Here is a 16742-nt window from a genome sequence, read left to right on the forward strand (position 1 = left end):
CTTCATTCGTCACAATAAAAATAAAAACAACAATGAACAACAATCCGAAAAATTATCCATCTCCCCCGAGTGCTACGTATCAGAGCGACGACACCGACTCTTAAAGAAACAATAACTAAATCTTCATCGCTGCAAATCACCTGCACATTACCAGTATAAAGGTAACAGCGTAACAAATAAATGGTGAGATATCAAACCATATAAATAAAGTTATGATAAACAATATATTAGAGTCAAGAGTCGTAAAAATCATCACTTCGCGGTATAATTGTTACAATTCACTTCACATTATTGCTTCACCCAAAACAGTTCGATTCACATACACGTCGCACAATATTTCACATGAATTCATAATTCAAATCACGACAATTCACATAAATTCATAATCATGCACAACAAAATGAGACTCAAACAAATGCACATGCATATGGTACCCAGGGCTTCAGCCCCCATCTCCAATTTCCAGTTACTAGAGGCATCAAAATAGGCATAAGTCTTCGTCATTATTTTCCAATCCAGGGCGTCACAAAAATGCATATGTATGTGACTCGATGAATGCAACATCACATACACAATCACAACAACGCCGTCAAGAGGCATACGCCTATATCACAATTATTACCAATAATTAGAGGTAATACATCGTCAAATTATTTCCTGCACTTTGCAAATATTCACAAAATAGTCACTTCACATAGTCACTAGCCATAGGCCTACAACTTTGCGTCAACACGTCACAATAATTCCACAGTAACATAAATCAATACAATCATTTCACGACAATTCACAAAATTAGCAACATTATAATATCGCAATACATCACCACAACAAATCATTGACAAAAAATCGGAACAATTAATTTAGCGGCAATTCACATATTTTCAACAAGTGTTCGACACAACAATCCCATCAAAAAAATCGACATGTGTTCCGTAACTATTCAGACTATTTTCGATTAAAACCAGTTAGTTGATTTTTCTTTAGCTAAAATTGTATTATCTCTATATTTTTCTGCTTCCGAAATCATTTTCTACTAGTTTTTTACCAACCAATTAACTTCTTGTTATACTGCTATTACTTGTTTATGTCAAAATTACTAATACTACTAGTTTACACTATCTCTATTTATTTGATTCACTGTTACAAAAATATTTCCTGCTACTAAACCAAACTGCTACTAAATCCACTTCTACTAATATACTAGAACTATTATTTTCTGGTACTAATATAGTCTCTGCTACCAATATACTACATTTGTTTCATTATACAACCACACAATTAAAATTAAGTGGTACTATATCAATTTAATTAAAGCTACTAGTCACATGAATATAAGTCTTCCTGAAACATGTCATTCCCAATATTCTAGACTACTTGGCAAGAAGTAAGGAAAATAATGCCTTTTGACGTTATTTTGTTTCCATCTGGGACGGCCAACTTAGGCCCTGGGGCGCCCACCACAGCTGGTGTGGCCCCCATCCCACACTAACCTTGTTTCCTAGGGACGTCCGTCCCCTATTATGTGGTCCCCCCACCACTTTCATCCTCCCTCCCTATAATATGTGGGGTGCCCGCCCCTACTATAGGTGGCCCCTGTCCCAATTTTTTTCTTCTTCTCCTAGTTTATATTTTCCTGCGTTGTTCCTACCCAGAATCGTTCAATTCCCAGGGTCACCAACACAGCATCACAGAAAATCAACAACACATCATCACAGGAAATTCATCGATCAAATTTTATCACGCATAAAGTCATTCACCAAAACCACAAATCAAAGCACATTATTTCAAAATCAACACATTAATAATCATAGGCAGATTGTCGAGCAAAATCACCATACAACAAACATCCAAAAATTATACCAAAACAGAGATAAAATCATAACCCCAAACCCCACATACGGTTCATCATATCCTTATTTATAGAGCAAGAACCCCACCCTCACCCTGGATTGGAGACCGCTCTAAAATCTTCCGGTCGAATCTGAGCTCCGCCGTAGATTCCAACCTTGCCATAGCTTCCAACCATGTGCCTTTTTCTCACTTTCTGCAATTTTCCTCATCACACCACTTCACAGTTTTCTCTATTTCTCTCTTCCAAACTTTGTGCCCCTTATTGATAACAACCACCAAAACCAAATTCTCTCTCTCTCTCTCTCTCTCTCTCTCTCTCCTTATTTTCTTATATTAAACCAAATAATAGTATTTTCTCATAAACTCCTTAATGGGCCTATTATTTGCACACCTTCAATTTACTAACACCCACCAATAAAATTCACAACTAATAATAGTACTATAACTCTCTTACTAATAATAACACTATTAAATCACCTTTTAAACCCAATAGTTCTTCTACAAGATCATCTATAAGATTCTTATTGCTAGACTATGAGGGTTCCTTGGTAGCATCATCAGTTAGTGCCAGGAAACCTTTATTCCTGGCCAGAAAATCCATAATCACAGCATGTTGGTTTTTGAGTTTCTTAAGGGTTATACTAAGAAGATTGGAACACCTATGTGTATGATGCCATTAGACTTGAAGAAGGCTTATGACACGGTGGAATGGCATGCCCCACTACATGCCCCAGAGTGTATCCTCAAGGAGTCTGATATTCCAAAATAGTTTGTTAAATGGATTATGCTAACAGTGTCTACAATTTCTTATAGGTTTAACATAAGTGGTGCTTATACTAATATCATAGTAGCCATAAGGGGCACCATAATGGAGCATCTCAGAAGAATCCTAATTTCAATCACCATGCCAAGTGTGATAAGTTACAGATTACAAATTTGACTTTTACTGATGATTTATTGCTTTTTGCTAGGGGTGATTATATTTCCATTGAAATGATGCATAATACACTCAATATCTTCCTTATCTATACTGGTCTCAAATTTAATCCAGCAAAAAGTAGAATCTACTTTGGAGGGGTGACTGACAGTATCAAGGAGGACATCATCAACTTAACTTCCTACAGGGAAGGGACCTGTCCTTTTAGGTACTTGGGAGTGCCTTTGACTAGTAAGAAGTTGTCCATTATCCATTATATGCTTTTAGTGGACAAAATAATGGGAAGAATCACAAACTAGATTGCCAAGTTATTGATTTATGCAGGTCGTGTCCAACTCATTAAGAGTGTGGCTTTTGCTATATCAAACTATTAGTTGCAATGTTTCTTGCTTTCTAAGGCTGTCATTCATAAAATCGAGGTTATTTGTAGGTCTTTCCTTTGGACATGTGGAGCTTTAATTAGTAGGAAAGGTCTAGTAGCATGGAAAAAGGTTTGTAAGCCTATAACCAAAGGGGGTCTTAATATCATAGCTTTGGAGCATTTGAATCAGGTCTATATGCTCAAGTTGTTATGGATTTTGAGTGCTAAAACTTATAGTTTATGAGTTAAGTGGATTCACACTTACTATATATGTAAGTCTGAGATCATGGAAGTTAATATCAAGGTGGATGACTCTTGGATTACGAAACATATTTGAAAGCAAAGGGAGTATGTGGCAGCTTATCATGGTCTATGGAACCAAATGCATTATGTAACGCCCCAAATATATCCCCAATTTAATAAGAAATCATAGTGCAAAATCTCAAAGACAACAAAACATTCGAGGCGTCACATTTGCAACTTAAACAAAATCTGATGCAAGCTCATTAATGAAGATACATAACACAATCAACGGAGGAATCATAAATCATTAGTCATATAAATCTCATTAACTTCAATCATCGCAACAGAATTCACAAAAACTATTAAAATTCAAGTCATAACATCATGGCCAACATGCCAACAACAAGTCTCCATAAAACAACATCAAATCCAATCATGACATATCAACATAAGCAAAGAAAAGCAAACATCCCCGAGTACTACGTATCAGAGCATAAACACCGGGTCGAGCTACAAAAGGTAAACGGCTACTCCACATTGTTACCTGCACGTTACCAACAAAGGGTAACATTCAAACAGAATGGGTGAGATATCGAATAATATAAAGGAACGTATGATAATATTCATAGCAAGGAAAAGATCATACATCGTTCACCACTTCTCATCACAAAACAACTTTTAAACAGCACAAGGTTATTAACCTAATATGATAACATAATCGAATTCACAAGTATGTTATCAACACGTCACAACAAACATCTCATCATCTCAACAATTCAAATGCAATTCATATGCGACCCAAATTATGCAAATGCATGTGGTACCACTTGGAGTAAAACTCCCATCGTCTCAAAAGATGCCATTTGAGCACATCTTCGCTTTTGCCATTATAAGGCCATCGTCGCTTTTTGCCATTTTCAGACCATCGTATCTTTATGCAATGGATGTGACTCAATGATGCAACTTCCACACAAACACAACATTCACAACATATCACAACAACTAAACATCATCAATTTAATATTGAAATTCAACGACAATAACACCATCATCACTTCGCAATCACGTCGCTATGTTGTATCACCATACAATAATATCTCGCTTCACAACATCAATCACAATATCAAACGATACATTTCAATAAAAACTTTCAAAAGGTTTCCAAAGGTTTTTCAAACCATTTTCATTAGATAGACATTGATTAAAGCTTCACAGAGGTTCAAGCGGCGCTTAAAAAGGAGTTACGGATCAAAAGATACATCTAATAGAAGTTTCAAAAAGTTTTCAACAGCAAGGTTCGCTTAGCGGGCTTCAAGCGCGCTTCGCCGAACTAAATCCAGAAGCGAACCATTTTCGCGTCTCCGCTTAGCGGACCAGCTCCGCTTAGCGAGCTCGCAAATTTTCAAACTTGTTCCCAGGTTTCGCTTAGCGGACCAGGGCCGCTTAGCGGACGTGCATTATGCCGAAAAATAGCAGAACTATCAGACCTGCTTAATCCCACTTCCACCCCACAAAACTCTTCTCAATCAGCAATTAAAGGCACACACAATCAATATCTAACATCATTCATTAACAATCTTCATCAAAAACATGATTTCAAGCACAAATTCATGAAAATCCAACATAAACCCTAATATTTTTCAACACACAACCAAGGCTACTACTCATACAATCAAAACCCATCATAAGCATCATCATACACTCCCTTATTATGAAAGAATCCCACCCTTACTTTGGGTTTAGATTGAAGACAACTCTATCTTCAATTGGGAACCTTGACCTAGTTTCTCCTCTTCTCTTATCTCTTTCTCTTCTTTCTCCAAATGAGGTTCTAACTTTCTATTCTCTAAATTCTCTTGTTTTGTTAAATCATAACTAACTTGTCATATTGCTAATGGACTCTAATTAGCACCTCTCAATTACTAATTCTTTCTTAGGCCTAATAACTAATAAACTTACTAACTCATGTTATTTAGTAATAATTTCCAATAAAATAACATAAAGCCAAGTATCACATAATTAACACATAAATAGCACAATCATCAATTAATTCACATAGCACACAATAACATAAAATACTTAAAATAAAACGGTCGTTACACATTCAATGGGTAAATTTAGTGTGAAAAGGATGTATATTGCTATGACAGTTGCTGAGCCAAAAGTCCCGTGGACCTCTCTGTTCTACTATAACAAAGTCATACTTAGGGCCCAAATAATTTGTTGGCTTGTTTGTCATGGGAAGATTACTACCAAGTTGAGACTGCACAAGTTTGGAATGATTAATAGTGTTTAATGTTGTTTTTGCACAAAAGAGGAGACTCTGCATCACCTTTTTTTTGCTGAGATGAGGAATATATGACATAAAGTGATTATGTGGATTCACATTCATCATGTTCCTTTGGAGTGGAATGATGAGATCATTTGGATCATGCTTCATTGCAAAGGCAAATGTTGGAGACTAAGCATTGTTAAATTGGCTCTTATTGAGACCTTATATGAGCTGTAGAAATACCATAATGACACTTGCTTTAGGAATAGTGTAAATAATAGGAACATAGATGAGAAGATCATAAATATGATTATTAATAGAGGGTGGATAGTCCAATTCATAGACCACATATAGCCGAGATGATGTTACCTTAGTTTGTTCCTTTTTTTTGTTTCTTTGAGGGTTGGATCCTAGCGATCGCCGTGTATGTCTTTGTTTATTTTTTGGATTAATTTAAGTCCTTTGATTAAAAAAAGACATAATTATACCAGAGGTATTTTAAGTTATTTTATTGTAACAAGTTGGTCCCTTAATTTTTTTTTTTGTAACAACTTGATCCTTTAAGTTAACAAATGTGTCTACACTTATTAGCATCCTAAATACATAAAGTAGCATAAAAAAAATATAAAGTCAGATCCTAATTCAACAAAAAAAACTTAAAGGATCAACCTGTTACTATAAAATAATTTAAGGGTGTGTTTGGTTGGAGGTAGATGGAGGGGAGGAGAGGGGAGGGGAGAGGATATTTATAACAAAATGTGTTTGGTTCAATTTTTAGGAGGGGAGAGGAGGGGAGGGGATGGGAGCAAAATCCCTCCAAATCACACTTTTTGCGTTCTCCCGAATTGGGGGGAATCGGAGGGGAGGGGAGGGAATGTCACTTTTAAAATTTAATAAATTAATATATTTACTAAAATATCCTCAATTTTATTTTATTATTTTAAAATTATTGTTTTCCTTTGTGTTTCTGCTTTTCTTTTTTGTGATTTTTCTCCATTGCTTCTATCAATTTATTATAATTAGTCTTCAACTTCAAATTAACTTTTTATTTAATAAAAATTATAACCTCGGCAATATTTTAATTTTTTATTATAATTTTTATTGTTATAATTATTTATATTAATTTTTTAATTAACTTTATTATGTATTCTATTATATATATATATATATATATATATATATAATATGTGTGTGTAATATTTAATAATAAAGTTATTTTATGTAATTAAAAGTTGTTATCAAACATAGTTTAATTTATGTAAAAAGTTATAATATGAATCAAGTGTATTGAATTTTTAACGTTATGTGGTAAGTTATGACTTTTTAATCACTTAATATTACAAATATTATTTTCAAAAAATATTTGAGATATTTTCACCTTTGAATATCATATCACTTATATAAAATCATAAGCATAGAAAAATAAATTATTAATAAAATCTCTCCCCTCCCCTCCCCCTGTGAATCAGACATATTTTTAACCAAAATCCCTCCTCTCCCCTCCCCTCCTCTTCCCCTCCCTCCATTAAAATCCCTCCCCTCCTCCATTTGAACCAAACAGACCTTAAATGACCCCTGATGTAATTAAAAAAACATAGTCAAAGTTATATATATTTTTTAAAATGATGTATCTCATTTTTTCTTATGAAACGCTATTTAAAATAATTTTAAATTTTAATAATTTTTTCAAATTTTGTTATTAAAAAAATATAACAAAATAATGTAATGTATAAAATAACATTTTAACAATGATTATTTAAACAATTTTTTTAAATTTCTTTAAAAAATTGTAAAATATTTTAAACAAAAATATATAACATTATAAAAATCAATTTAAAAAAAACCGAAAGAAATGAACCATAGATTAACTATATTAAAAATATTTCTTAAAATATAAAAAATGTTAAATGAAAATTTTCATTACAATAAAAATGATAAAATTGTTGTTTTCACTAAATAAGAAAGAATGTTTTTGATAATTAAATTCAAATTTTTTTCTACTAAATCAACCTTCTTTAATTAAATTATATGATAACATGAGTAAGTGAATTTGAACCTAAGACATTAAGGGGAGCATATCCTCAAAACTCAAGTTTTTATCACTAGACCACACACGCACATAAGGAAGAATGCTTATGATAATATTATTAAATTCAAAGTTTGTTGAATATAAAATAAACTAATGTGTAGTCAATACTCTTAAGAAAAATTAATGATTATATTGAGTAAAAAAAAATTTAAAGATGATATTGACTTATTTTTATTTAGGTGTACAAAAAGAATGGGCTCATAATTATAAATCTGAAACAATTGTGATTGATTGGGCTTGTACTATAAACCCCGCACGAGTTGAAACCAAAACTAATTGATTCAACGCTGATTGGTTCGTCTTCGTAACTTACGAAAATCATTTTTCTCTCTGAAAAACTCGCCATTTTCATTCTAGAGAGAGAAAATCAGAGAGAGATAGAGAGAGAAAGAGAAAGAGAGGGTTACCTATCATGATAACACGATCGAATCTTGCGGAACAGCTGCGAGATTATCAGATTCGATCCAAGCATGACTGGGCCTCCGTCTCCTTCTTCTCTTCTACTTCTCCCAATATCGCCACTTCCAGGTATGCCAATTTTCAAATTATGATTATTATTCACCATGTTTATTGTGCCGAATCAATATCGAAGCATCAATTGTTGATTTTTTGTTTTCAATTTGTTCGAAATTTTGCATCTATTAGGGTAAATTTGATTTTGATGGAAATTGTGGCAAATATGATTGTTGTGTAGAAAGAGGTGTTAGCCAGGATTTTGGATAGTTAGCAAGAATTGAAGGGAAACATAGGTTTTGATTCATTGTTTTGTTGGCTATAATTTTGAAATTGGCAAATAAGAAAACTGGCTTCAATTACAAGTTTCATATGCGATTGAGAAAATTGGCTTCAATTACCAGCTTCATGGGCTACATAAGCAACATTAGGGCGTAGCTAGTAGTTACTTAAGGGGATTGTAATATGTATATGAGAAGGTTGGAATGATGTCAAATTATTTTCTCATACCAATGAGTTCCATGTAATGTTGGACAGTTAAGAATCAACACGAGAATAAAGTAAGTGTAGCAGAGATAAGGATGTTGTATGGGGATAGTGGTAAGACTAGGTAGAATAATATTAGAAAAGACAATATTAGAGACTGTCGGGGTAGCCTAGAAAATATGGTGGAAAATACACTTGCATGCTTTGGGCATGTAGAGAGAAGACCTGTAAATTCTGTGGTAAAGGAGAGTAGATTAGATGGAGAGGAGTCAAACAACTAGAGGATAGAGGAATACCTAGAAAAGCCATTAGATAAAGTTATTAAGAAGGATCTCGAGATTAACTATTTGGATAGAAAAATGGTCTGGATAGAATATTATGGCAGAGGTTGATCCATGTAGTCGACCCCACTTAGTAGGATAAGGCTTGGCTGTTGTTGTTTTAGCACAATTGTTTAGAGTGAGAAGTTTGTCAAACAAAAAGTTTCCTTAGAATCACTAATCAGCAAACCCAACATTAATTATTCAATTTGGATTTCTTCCTCCCAAGCACTTTTGGTCTCAGATGTCCTGCTGCTTTGGAAAGTGATTTGCTTGTATAAGGGGGCTCTCTATAAATGTTTTGGACTTCATACTATAGAATCTTTTTTTACTGAATTGATGACATGCATATTTACTAATTATTGGTTTATTTGGCCTTTGAATCATCTTATAATCATCAGTCAGTACACTTTCTGGTGAACTCCAAAAAATGTATTGCAAGCAAACACAATAATGTGCTACCTATTATATTAAAAACATTGGGGTAACAAAGGAATGTATACTGTTTACTAGTGTTGGCTCCTCCTGATTAAGTTCTTTTCTGCTGATGTTGGATGTTTTATAACCTGTTTAAGTTTTGACTATTGAGTTGTTTTTCAGTGACTATACCGTTGTATAAACTTGAATGATGGCGTTTTCTTGGCTTAATGTATTATATGCTTGGATTGATAATTGAATACTTTTTGGTGCAATTGGTTACGGAGTTGATTTCAGGCCTTAAATTTCTTATAAAATACTTGCGTCGTGGAGTTCTTGTTAAATTGCTTGATGTCTGTTTTTATTAATCTTTTTTAGGTAACACGATATGATGGATATTGATGTTTTTTTTTATTACTCTTTTTGTTATGGTGCAGGGTGGATGTGGTGGTCTTTGTAATATGGGAACTAGTTGTTTTAGCTTTCTTGGTGTTTTCAGTTGTTTCTTTGTACTTTAAGCACATCCGGCTTGCTTTTATATTAGTCTGCATCACAGTGCTATTACTTTTATGCATGAAAATTACAAAGCAAGTAAGACTGGCAAGGAAAAAGAAACGAAGGATGCTTCTTCCATTGTCAATGTAAAGTGGTATCAAGAATTGATCTTTGGTCTGTTTCCTTTTCTCTCACCACCTTTTTATCAAAATAGGGTCTCGACCATTCATGAGCTTTTTACCTTGATCCAGCTTCCCGTTCATCATTGAATTGTGTAACTTCTGATTCCACCTATAGCAAGTTGACTAAAGAATATAAACAATGTTTTTACATCAATACAGGCTTATCCAATTGGTTCATGTTGATCCTTATCAGAGGTGGTGTAACTTAGTTGTGCTAGGATCTTGTCACACATATCTATATATTTTGAATTTCTTTCTGGCTGTTTATGGTTATGTATACTTAGTACAACTGATGCAAGTTACTGTAAGTTTTTGACTCTTTTGATAGTGCGGCGAACTTACATTTGAAAGTTCAAATACTCTCGGGTGAATTCTTGTGTAAAGACAACATTGAAGCTGAGTAGTTTTTTAAACTGTGTGATATTATGCAGAAGGTGCTTAATTTTTGACACATTCCACTTATACTAACTCCGTTCTATTTCCACATGTTTTGACATGAAGTTGTTTAATGATTCATTAATAGTATAGGCCATTAGATTTGAGTAGTTGTGGTGACTATAAGTGCAGCATTCTACAGTATCAACTGTCAGTTGGTCACCAGTAACAGGCCATGTGTGTGCTGATTTGCCTTATTGTTTTCGAAACCCTATCAAATGCCGGAAAATCAACTTCTGGGATAGTGATATATTTATTTTTGGTTACAAGGTAGTGATTGAGAATAGTATGATTCAGTGTTACTACTATGGATTGAAGAAGTGGATCTGAATGCCCAGTGCTACCATGCTCCAAATGGCTCCTGTTACAACCAGTACACTTAGAACCACCCCTACTGCCCCAAGCATCGAGTTTAGGTACCAACTTGTGCTAAACCTTTTTGGTTTCTTAATCAGTATCCACATGAAACAGGGATAAGCTAAGGTTATTGGTAGGGCAATGCCTCCAATGAGCCCTGCCAAACTTGGCAAGAACGGTAATGCTACGGAAATAAAAAATGTGAGGCAGCCGAAGAGACTTCTGAAGACTATTCGCAGCGTCCTCGGACAAGGTTTGTTCCTTTTGCTGATATATCTGAATTCTAGATTGTCAAGTATTGGCATTGCATAAATTTGGAAGGAACTGAGGCTGTTGATGACAACCAGTAAACTTGTCAAAGCAATGATAAACTTTGATGTATCATGTTCATGGTATTGCTGCAAAGCACTTAGCATTCCTCCATTTGAAGGTATCTGTCAACAAATATCACCAAACTATTCATTAGATTATATGTTATTGTTAAGCTAATAGTTGAAAGGGAGAAACTTTAAGACCATACCCTATGTTTTTAAAAAATCACACTTGATTTCGAAAATATACACCCGAACATGACGAAAGTCGAAAACTATGATTTTGTCTTGGAAATACATATTTAGATGACACAAAAACTGTGTTTTTTCTTAGATGTGTATTTTTGAAATAACTTAAGAGCTAAGAAAAGTTACTTCCTAGTTAAGAACACTTAACACTTACTAAATTTCCATAGGACCAATAGCCTCCAATGGCTAAAGGAAACAAACAAAAGGCAATGACTAGATAAGCAAACATAACTCCTTTCCACATTGCCAAACGTGATGGATTCTTTGACTCAGAACGTATGGTTCCCTGAAACAAAAACACAAATCCTTAGAAAAATCAAAGTTTTTGACAATGACTAGGGTCTATGTTTCTTACACTACCTGTATTTCCAACACAAGATTGTGACCTCTAAAAGCAAAAGCAATGATTCCAAGTGCATTCAATACACTAAAAATCCTAGTAGCTTGTGATTGTCCCATTGGTGACTCATATGACACATTAACAATTCTACCTTGGAGTAAAGACACAATCCATATTATAGAACAATAACCTACAGCAGTGATAGCTCCTATGAGAGAAACCCCTGCAAATGAATTAAGATTTGGAAGCTGAGCAAGCAAAATGGCAGCCACAGTGAATACCAAATACCACTCTATGGTTTTGAGTTGGTATAAGCTGCATGAATCTCCACACAGAATCTGGAAGAATATCTTCATTGTGCCACCTCCAATCATAATCAGTGTCACACATGTTCCACCGGATAAATACTGGACTGGGAAAAGTACCAATATTTTCCCTAGCTTTTCTCCTGCAATTTTGTTTATCTTTTGGTCATGTCAATTGACTCAGATGATTAACAAACACTAGTTGATCTTGTTTAAGTCAATCATAACTATCAATGGAGAAGAAATTTTAATTAATTTATCTTCTACTTTTCTCGGTTTATGTTATCCAAATTAGGGACAAACCTTGTCCTCGGATTCATAGGTATAACTTTTGAAACAATGGAAATTGAGTATAGGTTTAACTTTTGAAACAATGGAAATTGATTTTACTTATGTTAGAATTTATAATTTTTGAGGTTAAAGTGAATTTCGAATGTTGTTCAACTGACTTTTCGTTAAATATATCTAAACATAAACTATTTTATTTTCAATTCACTTCTTCTATTTAAAATCAATTTTACTTAAACAATTCACTAGAATTTTTTTTTATGGAATAACCAAACAAAACACGGAATTTTTTTTTGAGATATAAAATATACATTTTAGACTCGTTTGTTTCTAATCAATAAGCCACTTCTATATATGTAATCTGTATCATAAAATAATTTCCAAATTTTCATGTGTTAATAATTTTTTTCAATACTGTTCGAATTTTATAACAACTTTTTTATACACATAAAATTATTGAGTTCATAAATATGAATTATCCAATTTGCAATCCATTTTCAAAGTCCTAAAATATTGTTTTAGAGTTAAAATTTAGTGCGCTCACAACTTAAAATATTCTTACATTGTCTTTCAATAGAAAGTTATCAATTTACCATGTCATTAAATTATTTTTTAAATAAAAGAATGTTTTAATTTTTTTTTGGACCAAAAGAATGATTTAATTGAATACATAGTGGTGATTGGTTGACAATGTAAAAATACATCACCCCTTTTCTCAGTTTTATGCTATAAAACAGTTATTTCAAAAGTTAATATAATATTGAATTTCTTATATAACTACACACACAAAATGAGTTTCTTTTTTTATATGAAGATTAAAAAATTGATTTTTTTATGTTTTTAGAATTAAGTTTTATGAGATTTTTTCAAATAGTAAAAATTTATTCTCTCATTTTTTATATATTAGTATAATAGTTTTGACATCCAATAACTAAAATATTCACTAATAAAATCACAAGACTCTTTAAAAAGATATAATTTAAAAATAAATTTTATGAAAACTATTCAACACAATTTGTGATTTTTAAAAATTTTAATATTTAAATTATAACAAAATGAAAAAATGTTTAAAATAATATTTTATAAACAAATTATTTAACCAATATTTTAAAAAATTGTATTTTTTTTGTAAAATTATATAATAAAAGATATTAATTTTTTCACTAATTCACTCCTACAATTTATTGATAAATTTATCTTTATATGAATATAAAATAAAATATAGTAAATTTGGAGTTATTTAATTAATTTTTTTGTCAAAAAATAAGAATATCAATTAAATGAAATATATTGATGTTATTTAAAAAATGGCCAAGAATTTGGGACAACTTTTATTTTATCAATAACTTATTATGAGGTGGAGAATTTTTATTTTTTTGTTAGGTTTTTGGCAAAATTAAAACAACATATAGTTGTAATTAAAAGTAGGAAGTTGTGAGTTTATATTTGATTTTTCTTGTAATTCTGATTTTAATTCGATTCATGGAGACTCTCTCTGTGTGTGAAATATGAAAATAGACTGCAATTATAAATACTTTTTTTTACCAAATATATCTGTATACAATTAACTTTAAAACTTTTTGTGTACAAATTGTTCTTTTACATATGAACTTACCTACTTGTTAAATTAAATAGAGAGACCCTGATGTTCTGAATATGTTAATTTTAGTTTTCATTATAACATTTTTGTTTATTTTATAACCTAGTACAAACAAATAATTATACTTGTTCTACTGATAATTTTATTTATATTTTTCAAATTTTAATCATAAAAAGAAAAAACCAAAACCAAACTTACCAAATGCTGCCATAGCAAGCTTGAGGTACCTGCTATGACGTACCCCTAAGTCTGATTCATGAAGCTGAATCAATAACCATAAAGTGTATAACTGCCATGTGAAAGCCACACATAGACATAAAATTCCCCAAGTCCTGCACCAATATCACCAACTATAATTAATAACATGAGTTTGGAAAAAATAATTAGGATTTTATTTAACCTATTTTAATAGTAATTAAGATTTATGAGATCTTATTTAATTGTGGTTTAATAGTAAAAAATTTGAGGCCCTGTACGATAGCCCGTCTTGTACGTTTTTAAAGACGGACCAGAAACTATAATTTATTAATTATTAATATATCCAAACATAGGAACATGTTTTTCTGTGCAAAAAAATAGTAGTGTCACTCACCAGCCTAGTGTGGTAAAAGCTAAAGGAAGAACAAGTGCTTGAAATCCAATTCCAGAACAAAGAAGATGAAAAGCTGCATAATAAGCATTTCCTTCTCTACAAGCAGTGATTGGAAGCCAATCATCTTGTGGGTCAAATTTGGTGAATTGACCAACTTCTTCAAACATGTTTTCAATGGCTTTCTTCATGGGACTTGCTATAGGAGTGTTCATAAAACGAGAACCAAAAGGGCTTTTAGAAAAACTCATTGAATTAGGAGAATGTATTTGATGATTAATTTGAAGTTGTGGTGGAGTTGAAAATGATGGAGAATTCTGTTTTTTCATTATTTCTACTTCCATCATTTCTTCCATGATGATGAATTGCCAAAGTTTTGGCTTTGTGGGTCACTTTTTTTTTTGAAGTTAACTTCACTTGTTTGAGCTTAATGTTAGCACTTAGCATACTTGATTATATTTATAGTAACATAAAGAGTAATAGATGTGACTTTCTATTCCACTAGTTCTTCTAATCTTAATTAATCAAGTGATTATAGTATTCTTGGTTGTTGATGCTTGTATAGTGTATCTTTGACTATTCTCCACTTGGTTTGGGTGGCTGCTAGAAACAAGTGTAAGTAATTAAACCTTGTCATAATCATGTGGCCGATTTTGTTAGAGAGAATGATAAATATTAACTAAATTATTATAATTGAAACTTATAAATTTGAAATATAATTTTATCGAATATTTAAAATAATTTCAACACAATAAAAATATTATATATAAAAAGAGACATCTAACTTCAATTTAAAATACCGTCTTTCGCTCTTTTAAAGACCTGAATTTATTTATAATTGAATTAGTGTTGAAGTGTTCAACTATTTCCTTTCAGTGTAAAATATCATATTTTCAGCAAAAAAATCATCCTCGATCTTATTACGCAATCTTGCATTGGTTATCTTCATTAGTAAGATGATCTTTTTGTAGTAGATGTAAAAATTGAAAGAATTAAGATAAGGCGCATTAGTCGATCAATCAAATAATATGTGTTTAGAGCTTCACACAATTGAGACATAGTTGATAAGTTATAAAAATATGGATAACCAACATCAAGATGAAAGTGTTGACGTTGATATTTCAAAATAATTTTCATTGCTCATTAAATTCTCTAGGATAAAGCTTATTTACAAGAGCATAAATATTATTTATATTGAATGCTTTGTAAATTTTTTTAGGAACCAAACTGTTGCTTACACTTAAAAGCTCTATTGTTTGTTCACAAAATCTATAATTCAATTCTTGCAATTGTTGATCAATTGTGACACAAAAAAGATTCACTCTAAAATGTTAACCCACAATGATGTGATCCATTGGATGACGCAAATAACTTTCACGCTCTATATAAACGACATTATAATCAGGATAACCAATATCATGTTTTTCACAAAATAATATTACATATTTCATTAAACTATACCACCAATCATCTCTCAACTTTTGAATTAATGTCTTTGTAGTGGTGACTAACAACATATAATTAAGTATATTTTGAGATATCTGTTGTAAAGCTTTACACAAACGATCTGTAATTCCCATATTCTCTCTCATCATGTGCAAAATTAATGTAAATTCAAATGATTTCATAAACTTATAAGCAACATTAGCATCACTACGTGTAACATAACTTCTCCCATTTTTTCTAATATTTGCAAGAGCCACACAAGTTAAATTATGCAAATATATAACACTACAAACAAAATAAATATGCGAGCTCCAACGTGTATCTCTAACTCGTTTCAAAGTGCTAATATGCTTTTTTTCCTTTATTTCAATAAAGCTCACCAATCTAGCAAATGTGAAATCTTCTCTAAAATGAAATTTTGCAATTCACACGACACTTATTAGAGGAACACATAACTTTGATAATAAAAGTCAAGTGTGAAAAGAAATCATGAATAAGAAAAACTTCTCTTGAAGTAACAACCAAAGCAAGTTGTAATATATGTGCAAAACAATGCATGTAATAAGTATAAGGACAATCCTTGAGAAATAATGTCTGTAATGTATTCTAATCTTCTCTCATATTACTAACACCACCATACCCCTTCCCACAAATGTCTGAAGCATTAATATCATGCCGGAAAAAAAACATCACAAATTGTATTTTTAAGAGTGACA

At 31.9% G+C, this 16742-nt stretch overlaps 2 protein-coding genes across 2 annotated transcripts; one reads left to right on the top strand and one right to left on the bottom strand.

Moving 5' to 3' along the window:
• The first annotated feature begins 8022 nt into the window (after positions 1–8022).
• Positions 8023–10477, top strand: LOC131660304 (uncharacterized). Its single transcript, XM_058929521.1, has 2 exons — positions 8023–8281; positions 9867–10477. The coding sequence occupies exons 1-2, from the start codon at positions 8166–8168 to the stop codon at positions 10072–10074; spliced, it is 324 nt and encodes a 107-aa protein (XP_058785504.1). The 5' UTR covers positions 8023–8165; the 3' UTR covers positions 10075–10477.
• A 283-nt stretch (positions 10478–10760) lies between these two features.
• LOC131660303 (lysine histidine transporter-like 8) lies at positions 10761–14992 on the bottom strand. The gene is made up of 5 exons (XM_058929520.1): positions 14584–14992; positions 14190–14323; positions 11819–12246; positions 11613–11744; positions 10761–11332 (listed from the first exon to the last, which is right to left on the bottom strand). The coding sequence occupies exons 1-5, from the start codon at positions 14934–14936 to the stop codon at positions 10847–10849; spliced, it is 1533 nt and encodes a 510-aa protein (XP_058785503.1). The 5' UTR covers positions 14937–14992; the 3' UTR covers positions 10761–10846.
• Between the last annotated feature and the right edge of the window lie 1750 nt (positions 14993–16742).

The sequence above is a fragment of the Vicia villosa genome, linkage group LG3 (assembly GCF_029867415.1).
Source record: "Vicia villosa cultivar HV-30 ecotype Madison, WI linkage group LG3, Vvil1.0, whole genome shotgun sequence".
Lineage (NCBI taxonomy): Eukaryota > Viridiplantae > Streptophyta > Magnoliopsida > Fabales > Fabaceae > Vicia > Vicia villosa.